The sequence below is a fragment of the Ixodes scapularis genome, unplaced genomic scaffold (assembly GCF_016920785.2).
Source record: "Ixodes scapularis isolate PalLabHiFi unplaced genomic scaffold, ASM1692078v2 PGA_scaffold2__306_contigs__length_199485367, whole genome shotgun sequence".
In the NCBI taxonomy this organism is placed as follows: Eukaryota; Metazoa; Arthropoda; class Arachnida; order Ixodida; family Ixodidae; genus Ixodes; species Ixodes scapularis.
In genome coordinates, this window is record NW_024609857.1 from 158,815,360 (window position 1) to 158,828,762 (window position 13,403).

Consider the following 13,403-nt stretch of genomic DNA (forward strand, 5'->3'; position numbering starts at 1 on the left):
CGGCGCGCGTCTGCAAGGGGCGCAAACAATGCGAGTCGGGGACAGGCAGGACGGCGTCGCACTCGTTGGGGCGAAAAAAAAAAACCGCCTTGTTTTGCCCCAAGCGACGCCGAACCGAGAAGACGGGTGGGTGCGGAACGCTGCAGTAAATCACTCCGCTTCGTTCACTCCGAGGACGTAAAAATAAATCAACAGATAAAAATGGGTCAGGGGTTATATGCAGGCATATATAGTCACTGCGAACTTAAGAAATGCAGGGCGTTGTGAGTCCCGTGCATCTCATTATCGCTCCTCGGCCAATCAGATGGCGGCATTAGCCGATAAGAACGTCGAAGAACCAATCGCGAAGCACGGAGTGTGAACATAATTGTTCACACTCTGCCATTTCTTGAGCTCTCTGTGACTCTGACACTGGGCATCCTCAGTCTGCCCTCATCCCATCGCTAACTGTTGGAGACCTTTTTAGTCTACCCATCGTTTCACCCATTCCTCATATCGGGGGTTCTTTTCCCCAATCGTCTCGTGGGCGCCACTACTTCGTTGCCTAGTACACAAGTTGAAAATGTTACTTACTGGGCCTTCATCGAATAGGGCGCCGCCAGGACGCTCAGGTAACATCGTTTTGCTCTGTCGCGGATTTTTTTTTTTTTTTTTTTTTACATTTTTGCAGTACGGAAAGCCGTTTCCGGCGATTTCAAGTAAAAGCTTCGGGTAACGGGCGACATTCGTTTTAACAAACAAGTTGGCTGAAGTACAGTTACTGGGAAGTGAAACTTATAGTTACTGACTCTAGTTTCAGCTGTCTCTAGTCTTCGCATAAACGTGAGCGAATCCCTCAGCGACGCTGGCACTGCAAGATTCGCGCGTGCGAATGGAAGACGCTCGAACGTTGAGCGGAGCTCGCGTACGTGTACGGGCGTTCATGAAGTTCGTATTATTGTCACGAAGGAATAAAGATTCAGCAGTCAAACTCGAGTAGGAGTTGAGACTTTCTCTACATGTTCGCCGCCAAAAGTTACCCACTTCTTCCAGCGATGCACCACATGCCGGAGGCAATTGTTATAGAACTCCTCCTTTTGAGTGTTCAGGGATCGCTCCACTTCAGCAATCCCTTAGTCGCCGTCCTTGAAATGCTTTCCTCTTATTTGGCCACACTGGAAGCGTCTGCGCCATTTAACCAAAGTGTCATAAACTGGGGCGTTGTTCCCGAACAATGCTCCCAGATTGGAATGAATATCCTTGGCATTGCTTCCCTTCAAATTTAAAAAAAAAAAAAAAAAAAATCACTGCATGCGCTTGGCACCGGCGGGCGGTGCCATTTTTGTTTCGACTCCCTAGCGGCATTTCGAGCTACTATAGCATGCGATGTTTGTACTGTGCGGAAACTCGAGAGACTCGTGCTCATGTTAATGCTTGTTCTGTTCAATTTTTTTCAAATTTTTGTGCCGATAATACGAACTTTATTAACGCCCCTCGTACACCCGCCGGCAATATGAAGGTGAACACCTTACCTGGTTTCTTGCCTGTTTTTACGGCTCTCTAAAGCTATATTAACTCCCAACGTCTCAAATGGTAGGTGGCTTGGGGTCTAAACTTTGCGTTCTAGCCCTCTTCTGGAACAGAGCTTGTTCCAAAACTTGCAGGAGCGTCAAAAACAAGTAGGGGGATGTTCACCTTCAAATCGCTCACGGGTGTACATCCGGCTTCGCAGGTACTTACGATGGCACGAAAGCTATTGCATCTTTCGAGCGACCCTCGCCTAAGGTGTAGGCCTTTGTACTGTTTATGGACAAGCCACATGCGCGTTATTCCCTAGCTCTTCTATTTCAAAGATCGGCCACTACAAGTGCCCAATCTTCACACCGCACCAATCTTCACACCGCCACCAATCTTCACGCCGCAGCAATCTTCACCTATACGGAGTAGCCAGTCAAAGAACGAACTGTAGCTTATCTTTCCGTGTTTCGATACAAATCTTTACATATTATTCGGCGGTTGTGCGCAGAACAATGCTTTCCACTGTCACAGAGTACGACTTTAGTACTGAATGCTCCTCGACAGTAACGCACACGTGGATGGCGGTCAGAAGATATTCCGTTTTGTTTCTTTGTTTCAAAGAATCGAGAGAAAAAAAAAACTGCTATTCACTTAACACGTCATGAGGAGTCCAATCTTGAGCAGAATTAATCTACGCGACACCGTGAAGACAGGCAAATCATCGAAACAGCGGAAAAAAACAAAAACAATTTCGCGGGAACAACGGAAAAACGCGAGACGTGACGGTCTCGCAGTTACAAAAGACTGAGTAAATAGTCGGGGGGAAAGAGATCCAATTTCGATGATAATTAGGGGGTACAATAGAATGAGATCGGCGAACGATGAAGAACAGTGACCCCCTCCACCCGGCCAGATTTTCTTTCTCCGCAGTCGCCTTCGTGCATATCAATGAGCCGAGCCAACGAAGTGAGTCATTTCTCCTTTTTTAAACTCGGCTTTACTCGACCCGCTTTAATTTTAATCTCAATTCCCAGTTCGAGAATGTGCACAGGAAGGCCACCCAACCTGGCACTGGAAGACCACCCTCGCTATCGAGCAACGTATTCAAAAGTCGACTAGCCCAAGGAGCGCGATAACTCGATAATGTTTCGCGGTTCATCAACACGAGCTGTGGAAAAAAAAAAACTTTTTAGTAAAGACAGTTTGAACGGTTGCGAAATGAATTCGCTGTAAGCTCTATGTCTATGTCCCGCAGCGCGCTACAAGCTGCGGGACCACTGTTAGTAAGAACACGGCGGGCCAAGCTGCTTATGAAGAAGAACTTTCCGCTACACTCACTGGCACTGATGAAAACGGTAGGGCGCCTCTTTCGAATGCGTAGCGCCAGTTCGTCTGCTTCTTGCGCAGAGGTTTCTGTGACGTCAGAAACACGCCGAGCTCTGATTGGTTCCGATTGGACGGGTAGTGGGTAGACCTCGAGGCAGCTAGCATTGCGGTATACCCACTATCCTCCAGTCGGAACCAATCGGACCTCGGCGTCTTTCTGCCGTCACCGTAACTCCTGGGCAAGAAGCAGACGACTTTCTCTCCAAATTCCTTACACGCGCTCGTCGTTTTCCGCCGTGCTTTGGCTGCACAGTGGAAGCCGAGGCTCGTGAGACGCCGAAGGACGACCAAGGGTAGGTAGCTCGTCCTGGAGTCGGGAAAACTCCTTCCGGCTATTTTCATTATGTCCGGGACTATGGTGCCCCACACCCCAAAGGCACGAACGAATCGCAAAAAAAAAAAAAAAAAAGGAAAAGGAACGTTGGGTTTTGTGTAAGGTCAATTAGCGTTCTCTATCGCCCTTGCTATACTCTACAACACCGAACCGTTTGCTTACGTATTCTTACGTTACGTTAGCATCTACCAGGACATCCGTGCTTCGAACGTCGCGTGCAAAGTTGCTCTTTAAACTGGTTGCCATACTTGGTGCGGAGTACAGATGTTCCGGGGACTCTCGGCGTATGAAGACGTAGGCTCCGTGGTACGTAACGTATAACGTTACGTAAGAATACGGGGCTGTGTGAACAGGCCTTTATTTCGTGAGGCAGCGCCTCCTTATATCTACTACTAGAAGCTCGTGAGGGGCGCTCCCGTTTTCCTCTCTATGGGTAGTGCACGTGCTACCCCCGAGGTTATGCTTTAATTTTCATAGTACACAGAAGCTTGGCATTGCAACTGCTTACACCAGCACAGGAAGTTGAAGTATCCTCACTGCGGGTTGTGAAAACGCTCCACCAGGCGTCGATACCCAAACTTCTCGTCGCGAAGACTTCGCAATGCTGCTTGTTCGCAAAGAGACAGTGTGTGCGTGCGTGCGTGCGTGCGTGCGTGCGTGTGTGTTTGTGTGTGTGGGTGGGTGTGTGTTTGTATTTTTGTGTGTGTGCGCGTGTGTGTGTGTGTGTGTGTGCGCGCGCGTTTGTGTCTTTCTGCGTGTGTCTCTCAATGTGACCGATTTTTGCGGAAACGTAATCAAAGTTGCAAATGAGGAGTATTTCACTTTGTGAGGAGCGGTGTTCGACGTCTTCCGCTCTAAACGGACGGGGCCTTAAAGTTCGTCTAAAAACGCGGGCCCTGCTTTGGTAAATACATCCTTTCTTTAGAAAACAGCCTTGTAAACACACGGCCACAAATCTCGTTACAAGCGAAATCGGAAATGACGCAGCGCAACAGCCGTTCTCCGCAGACTTCTTCCGCCTCTCCTCCAATTCACGTCCGACGTTGCCGAAAGGTGGTGAGCAAATAAGTGCGGCTCCGCTGAAATAGAGTCCCCCATCTCCAAGCAGAGCGCGAGTGACCGCCCTTAACGGCAACGACTTTAATAACCTTATCCGCGAGCGGCAGGCAAGTCTCCGGGTCAACACGGATGAACTCGGTCCAATCCCCTGGCAAACACGAGACGCTAAATCAATACGGAAAGTCTCCCGTACAGCGTCCGCCAACGACGCAAGCTCTACGTCTCGGTGTCTCTATTACAGTCACCGCTAAAGGCAATCCATCGACAAATTGGTAGCGTAACAGTAAACACTGCGCGATAAAGACGCCAGCCGGGAGAATGATATTGTTCTTCCAAGCACATCTTCTGAAGCTTATTGCTGGTGGCAGTATTTTGGAGATCGTTTGTTAATGTTATAATCTTTCATCGGTGATAATGCACTACTGGTCGTAAATCAAATCAAGTACACTCGTCGGTTTTCAACTCGGTTGGAGTTAGATACCTTTGTGAATCGCATATCTGTAAAGTTTTTCGTGACGGCCACCATGTTAAGTTTGGACCTGACTATAGGTTGGGACCAAATACTAGTCGCAAATCAAATCAAATACACTTGTCGGTTTTCAACTTCGTAGACATGCTTTTCGCATGTCTACGAGGTTTCTCGTGACGGCCACCATGTTGAGTTCGGACCTGACAATAGGTTAGGGCAAAATACCAAATCTCTTTATTTGCCCATTGGACGGCACATGCATTCATGTGGTTCGTGCCACTTGCTTTATTTTGCCGGCTATAATTTGTAAATTGCAGTTATACTCGAACTATTTGATATAGTCATTCTTCAACATGTCAACTGTCGCACAAAACGGTGTATTCCTACACGCAGCGAATTTCTACAAATATTAGTTCTATAGAACTAATATTTGTACGAGTGAGAAAGTCACCCCTCTATCATGGTATGAAACTGAAATCCCGTGGGACAACTTTTTCTGTGTCAACGTCATTATATTGGAGTAACTTCGCTCAATCATTGGCTACGAATGGAGGGACTACCTACAACTCTTAAAGGGGCGATGCAACAATTTTTGTACTTTGCGCAAATACCACTTAAAACGGATCCCTGACGTTAATGACCTATGAAACACGAGTTCGTTCTTCACCCCACGCAATAGAAGTCTCAGAAAAAAATTAAAGAAAAACGAGCAGCGTTCACCCCCTCAACTCGCAGCCAAAACAAGCGGCCACGTGATCTGGAGCCGATTATATGCCGCCAATGTTGATCACAGCCACGAGCTGGGGTTGGCAAAGCACAGGGCACGCGCTGAGTTCCCGACATTGTTCTGGCTCGGCTATTGTCGTCGTTGCAGCGATTGGACACGGGCCAATAGCCGAATGATTCTCGAGCTAGTAATTATCACGATCCCAAATCGAGTGCCCACGCAATGCTCGGGTCCAATCTATGAACCGCATTCAAATATCGTCATTGGGGTGTACTGCGATCCCCACGTTAAGTCATCAAATTTTGCAAATGAGGGATTGAATGAAAATGATCGCTTTTGTCCTTAAAATTACACCGCTACAAAGGAGTTTTTTGGCCAGCGGCGTTGGGTGCGAGTATCCTTGAGTCCCACTAGTGCCAGTGAGCTCGTGTAAAGTGAAAAACATTCCAATTGAATATCGTTGCACCGCTCCTTTAATAACTCGGTGGTGCAAAAACCGCCAACGAGAACGATATAGAGATAACTTTTTATTCCTAAAATGGCAGAATTCATTAAAAAAAATTACTCACGACTTTCATTTCTAAAGTTTTATAGCGCAAGGAATGCAGTTGTCGGGGAGCGCTAGTTTAAATTTGTTTACTAGACATTAAACAGTCGCTTCGGGGACCGAGGAAGATGTATTACTCATTAATTTCCCCCATAAAATTAGCGAAAAAAAAATGTACGTCAGGTAATACCAAGACACGTGACCAGACGTCACGCGACACGGTCACGTGACGTGACAACACGGCGTCAACTCGTTGCGCCAAGCGATACCGTATAATGTCAAATGACATCCATTTTCCCGGGGAAATGCACGGACGAACGGGTGGATATATGGTTAGGATGGGGGTTCAATTAAAAAGGATTCTATGCTTTAATAACGAACATTCAGCAGAAACACTTAAGACTGCTTACGTGTAGGATTGCAAAAGCATTCCTACAAGCAGCGCGCCACGTCTTGCCTTTTTCACACGGCGCTCCGGCGGTCAGTGATATCAAGGTATACCCCACCGCAGAGGCGCGGCAAACCCCGCCGGCCTCACGACGGCTTGCGTGACGAAGCACCCGCGTTGCTCTGCTTTTCTTTGCGTTCTATTTCTGAGGCGTGTGCTTAATGACGTATTGGTGTGACCACCTTTCGAGCACAACGCCGGCGTTTTTTTGAAGTAATGGGACAAGTAAGGCTTTCGCCTTAAAAATCACAAACCAACATTGATGTTCTTTTTGTTTTGTTTGTTTGCAGATCTGACCCAGGCGGCGCTGCAACACCTAAGCGCGGCCGACGCCCACTGGGGTGCCTACCCGCACTACAACCCGTACCTGGGCCCCACGGCGGGCCCCGGGGGCTTCGGCGGCCCCTCGGTCACCTACTCGCTGGACGGGAGTTCGGCCGTCGTCTCCGCCGCCGCCAACTCGCTGGCCGCCAACGTGGGCGGCTCGCTGGCCGACGCGGGAGGCATGGCGCTGCACTCGGGTGAGCGGAACAATGGACTTCTTCCAAAACCGACGCGCCCCATCGCGGCGAAATGCCACGCAGTGCACTCTGGGAGCTAGTTGGCCACTCAGTTTCGGTTTCGACTGGGCAGTTTCATCTCATGCTATCACGCCGCGACCGAACGCGCTGCTTGCGTTTTCGATTATCTGACTTTTTACGAACGTACAATCAGTCTTGTACACGTTACTAAAAAAAAGTAATCGATTACAATTACTATTACCCTCGGCTAAAAAGTATTCGATTAGATTACTTGATTACTCGACGGCCAAAGTAATTGGCCATTACTTAAAGAAGTAATCGTTACTTTTCCGATTACTTTATTTTGTGAAGACACATCTTTAGCGCTCATAACAATTAACTACTTCCAACCTATATTTAATATTTGCACATGTATTGAAGAAGAAAAACTGGCTTCCTCTTCGTGGTCGTTGCACCTTCACAATGCGGACACAAGCATAGAATTCGTTTGAAGACGTTTAATGATTTGGGCGTTCGCCAGTGTGTGCGTGTGTGTGTGTGTGGGGGGGGGGGGGGAGGGCGCGGAGGGGGTTCTAGATCTTGTTAAGCTTGAGCAAGGGTTGTCGCTCAAAGTTTGCGTCGCTCATTTTATTACTCACATGTGGATGACCTCGCATGTCATACAAAAGAGCAGCAGTTCCAGGATTTGAAATGGATCATGTGTAGTATCCATTAGCGGAAGAGATCGCCCCGACCACTTCTCAACTCGAAACATTGCTTGTCACAAAGACCACGTAGGGGAAATGGGGTAATATTTCAACTGCCTTTGTTATATTTTGCATCCGCTTTAGGCATTCTTCGGTTCTGGTTCTCCTACGGGCTGCGAGTAGGTACCCTAAGCAGGATTTTTTTATTTCTGTGTGTGTGTGCGTGAGGGGGCTAGTTTGAACGAAGGACTCACAAAGCTACATTCTGCTTCCTCAAACTTCGCCCTGAATGGCCTTTGTCACGCACTGTGGCATCCCTGGGGCTCCCCACTCCCAGTCCCAGCTCGAAAAAAAAAAAAAAGGAAACAGACATTCTACAGAAACTGTACATAGAAAGAGATTGACCTCAGCAAAAATCTTTATTTTTTCCGTTCGCAAAAAAAGAAAGCAAATTTTATTTTTGTCATTTCATAAAAAAAAAGGCGTGTGCCGGTGGGGGGGGGTAAGGGTCCCGTGGACAAATTGTAACGGTTACAAGTAATTTTATTACTCCAAAAAGTAATCAGATTACTCTTGTGATTACTGCCTAATAAAAGTAATCAACTGATTACAAAATTACTCCAAAAAGTAATCGATTACAAGTAATTTGATTACTTGTAATGCGTACGGTACAAGTCTGCGTACAATACACTTATTCTCGAGCGATACAAAACGAAGACCGGGGCACTTTCCTTGGTTCCCGAAACACCGGATATTATGAGTGCGTGTGCAAACGTAATAAGACGTGGCTTAATCACCTCACTTCACGAGTGCATCTCTGAGTTAAATTTCAATGATCCCGTCTAGTACCAGTGAAGTAGAACTGAAATTTGGAATCTGGAGCCTTACACGTATTTTGTTTGCCAAACGTCCGCTTCTTGTTACTTCATTTTGCGAAAAGCAAGCCGCATCCTCACAGGAGAATCAAAGTTGAGCCCAGCGTTGACGCATGAACTTTTAAGGAAACGCAATAAAGTCGACCTCACTACTGCACAAAAGTTACTTTGATGTCTTCCTCGTGTCATCATATATCTCCCACTCAAATTTTATACTGATAGAAGATGAAGTTTTCGCAAACGCTGAGATCGGCTAGCTGCGACGGAGGCCCTAACAAGCGTCCCCTACTCCTCGCTAAGCCTTTTTGGACGAGCATTACTGACGCCCAAGATCTGTGCCTGAACGTTGTGTCCGAAATGATCTCGGCATACTCAGGCAGGAAGAAAGCAAACGCATAATAAATATTATGGCCATTAGCGATTGACCGTCAACCGCGCTTTGAATAGTTTCGTTCGTTTGGTTCATGCACGTCTGGCGCACTTCCGGCGAACGGTGCAACATTCTTGACACAAGTGCTCGACTTTTGCTTTCTTAAAACGGTCTGTATGTGCGAATGTGCCTATATGATTGGCAGGATAACTTTAGGCGCATACGCGATGTTGAATATTAGTGGAATGCAAGCGGGTGGGGTCTTCACTTCGTGCAGTGCTGCGGGTCAGTACAGATAAGAGATAAGAAAGTTAAAATTGAGCTTTTCAATGGCGCCTCCGAGTTTTACCTAGCGTACTCGGGCGTATTAAGAAAAACAGTAATTGCGAAAAGTAATATTTTGTCTATGGACGCACGAAACAAACAAACTTCCTGATCAACAACACCAATGTAAAGGCGCGAGCTCGATGTATGCATGGTTGCTACAGCTTGTTGATTCGTACACAAGCAAGATCCCCGAGCTTCGCAACGTCGAAATTCCAAACACTGGCTAGTCCACATACCTCGATTGGAACGCTAACGGAAAGGCTCAAGTACAGAAATACAACAAGCATGTGTTAAGACAAGCTATACGTCTCGGGCTTGTGCTAAAGCTTCGAGGTCTAGCCATTTAGGTTAGTTTAGAAGCCAGAAATGACGCTCTCGGGACCAGAAAACATGAGATAACGGCCGTTAATAGTCCACGCTCCGTGTGTATAATCTCTTGTCGGCGACGTGTCGATCGAAACCGAAACCATGCCACCCTCCTCCCTGGCCAACTAGTTCCCAGTAGGGATGTCGCGAACCACCCTAGGTTCGATTTCGAAAGGTTTCGATATTTGCGAAGCGAACTGAGGTTCGATTTCGAAAAATTTCGATATTTTCGTACCGACCGAGGTTCGATTTCGAAAAATTCGCAACTTTTGTCCACAGCGGAGTTTCGAATTCGAAAATTTCGAAGCTTTCACGGTTTCTAAAATTTCGAATTCGATTATTTCGAATATTTTTTTACTTCAGGTTCGATAAATTCGAAGATTTCGAAATTCTTTGTAAAAAAAATTCGAAAACTTCGAACGCTTCGAATTTTTATAGACATGAAGTTCGAACAATTCGAAGATTTCGAATTTCTTTTGGCATAAAGTTCGAAAAGTTCGAAAGTTTCGATTCTCTTTTAACGCTAAATTCAAAAAAAAAAAAAAAAACTTTGAAGATTTTGAATTTTTTTTAATCCAAGTTTTCAAAGTTTGAAGTCCGATTTTCAAGTTTTTCTACAGTTTCAGTTTCAAATAACGTTTTCACGACTCACTTGTTTTCACAAAATCAAGTTTAGAAAAGTTAGGGTGTGATATCTAGATTCTGCGAAGTTGGTAAGGCAATTAAATGAGACGACGAGTGTCCCGGACGTGGTGCTAGAATATTTGCCAGTGCAGAATTGTGACCGCCAGCCCCCCGGGGGGGGGTCTTTATCACGCAGTAGTGATTGCACGAACACACTGTTTTACGAGACTCATCCAGTTCGAAACGGTCAGGGGCGAGCAGGAGGTTGAGGCTCAGAGAAACCTTGAAGCGACCTGGCAAACTAGCTCCCTTGCACGCTGGTAGTAATCCGATCCGGTGAAGTTTATAATTGTACTGGAGGTTTATTTTCTGGGACGGAGGAATCGCCTCGCAAAAAGCACAAAAGGCGACACAACTCGAGGTCGAGGAGCGTTCTACTACCATGCAAGTGGCGTCGGAAGAGGAAAAACGGGGGGAAAGAGGGTAGCGGCGGGGGGGGGGGGGGGGGGGGGGGGAGGCTTCAGCTTCTTTCTCCCCCTTGCAGGTATTTCGGACTCTTAAAGAAAACAATACGGGGAAAGAGGGCGTGGTCGAGCTTATTTTAATCTGAAATTATTTATGCATATGTGTAGCTACTGTCGCTCTTCACTGCATAAAAGGTTGCGTAGATGGTCATTGTTAGAAACTCGTTGTCAGAAGGCACTGCTCGTCACATGCTTAGTGGTTCGGAAGTTCAAAGCTGTCTTTTCGACCCAAACACCTGTGCCGATAGTAACAAAAAAAAAAAAAAAGAATAAATGCGGAAATAAAAAGCAGGAGAAAAAAAAAAAAACTATCAAGAATTCGTCGGAAGTGTTCTATTCTTGCATATTCAGAGGGTCAGAACTTCGAAACAAGTTTCTTTTACCAAAATGTGTACAGGCTAAAAGAAACACGTCCCAGGAACGTGAAGCAAAAAAAAAAAGTTTTCTTTTAATGACGTGCTGAACTTGAACACTACTAGAAATCTTCTGCCATGAGTTAATTTATTCCTTAACGTGAAAAAACAATAAATATATTATTTTGTATTCTGCAGATGGCAATGATATGTACTGTCTGTGGTGTTAATTTAAATGCGATACCTCTAACAACTTAGACGAAAATAAATATCAAGTTTAGGTCATAATTGCATGCAGATACATGTTTGGACATTTCTTCGAAACTCACGTTGAATAACAATAATCACATCTTAAGACGGCACTTACGCTATACATAGATCATTCTTAAAAAAAAGTATAACATATCTACCATAAATAGCTCCGGCTGCAGCGTGCTTCAAATCTGTCACAAACGATAATCGTCAAAAACCCGTCGTCCGTCCTCGCCCCTTCGGGGATTTATTTCTTTAAACCTAAGCATGCCAGAACATTGAAATAAATGACATTGTCTTTCGTAACGAACGCAGCACCGCGTGTAAAAGTTCCAGAAAAAAAATTACGAATGTACCCCACTACTTGAAATCAAATGAAACCGTCCGCCGGTCTTTCGAAGTTCGACGAACGTCGAACTTTTACCCTATAAGTTCGAAGTTCGTCGAACTTCTGACTTTTCAGAATTCGAAAGTTCGAAACTTTTCGAATTTTCTTGATAAATAAGTTCGAAAGTTCGAAATTTATCGAACTTTTTGGTCAGTCAAGTTCGAAAGTTCGACAAGCATCGAACCTTGCAGCGCAATAAGTTCGAAAGTTCGAAAAAGATCGAATTTTTTAGCGTAATAAGTTCGACGGTTCGAAAAGCGTCGAACTTCTTACCTTAACAAGTTCGAAAATTCGACCTCCGTCGAATTTTACGATATAGACAATTCGAAAAATCGAAATCTTTCGAACCTTTCGAACCGCTTGATTCGATCATCGAAACTTCGATTCGAAAAAAGTTCGCGACATCCCTAGTTCCCAGAGTGCAACGCGCGCCGTGTTGCATGCAGGGCTTTATGGAAGTAGTCTATTGGGTTTCACCGCGCTTGGGGAGCGACTTGCCCGGCCTTCAGAAAGGAGAAGCCAAGCAGTTCAAAACTGTTCGCTTAACGCAGCCTTTAAATACTGCCGAGACCGGTTATAACGAAATAGCGGCTACAGCGAAGTGATCACGATTTCCCATTCCCTGTTGCACTTCGTTATAACGTAAGTCAGTTATAACCAAATAGCGGATATAGCGAAGTGATTTCCCACTCCCGTTGACTTCCTTAATGCCGGTCTCGACAGTATCGTAAAAAAAAAAAAAATCTTTACTGTTTCATTTTGAAGCAACTCGAAACTGAGGAAATACGAAAGTTTACACCAAGGGAAGAACGTATACATGTTTACTCAGTCTAGGGTAGCTTCAAAATATTCAGTGTACGCCACCTCACTCGCGCCTTTACGTTCTGTGTTTTTTACTGTTTTTTTTTTTCTTTTTTTTTTTTGTAAGGGCATAATGTTGTCAGCTAGCACTACCATATTTGCTCAAGCAATAGCCGCGCTGTTTATGAACAAAGCCTGTGGGTCTGCCCTCCCGCGGGGCACGGGAATAGCGACTCAACGCGATCAGCAAAAAAATATGGCAGCGATTTACGGGACATAGATAGCGTCTTCACGCGAAAATGGTATCTGCTCAGATCGCATATTTACGGAGAATCGTGTTCTCGACTCGGGGATTCCCTGCGATCTTTTTATGCAGAGCGCGATGATTGGCTGTATGTGTCTTTTGCAGGAAAGTAGACGCGAGGACTTTGTTCATAAGAAGTGCGGCTATTATACTCGAGCAAATACGGTATGCATGATGAAATTATGTCAGTCATGTCCCTTTTAAGAAAGCTGTGATTAGCTAGTCGTTAAAAAAATAACCTAAAATATTACGACACCGCACAGTCTCTTTTTCCTATTGCCGCAAGACAGGTGAAAGCCTCAGTGCCTGGCCTACGAGAGAATTAATCGACTTTCAATCGCAAGCGGTCATAATGACTGAAATCTACAATGTAAATTATTGGGTCGTCTTAATCTGGTCGTCTTCGATATGACTTAATTCTGGAAACAATAATTTGCTGTAACAGCTTTCGAATAACTCTTGCACCTAATAGATATGCCTCCTGAACATCGGTAGGCATTCTTCGCACATCTCTTGACCTCCTTTTATACGCGACAGGAAAGAGC

At 45.6% G+C, this 13,403-nt stretch overlaps 1 protein-coding gene across 1 annotated transcript in view; it reads left to right on the plus strand.

The window, feature by feature from the left end:
• Positions 1 to 13,403, plus strand: part of LOC8029620 (runt-related transcription factor 1) — a 48,355-nt gene that overhangs the window by 33,621 nt on the left and 1,331 nt on the right. The window contains exon 4 of the mRNA XM_029992725.3: positions 6,758 to 6,988. Within this exon, the coding sequence (XP_029848585.3) occupies positions 6,758 to 6,988 (231 nt within the window). The remainder of the gene's footprint in view (positions 1 to 6,757; positions 6,989 to 13,403) is intronic.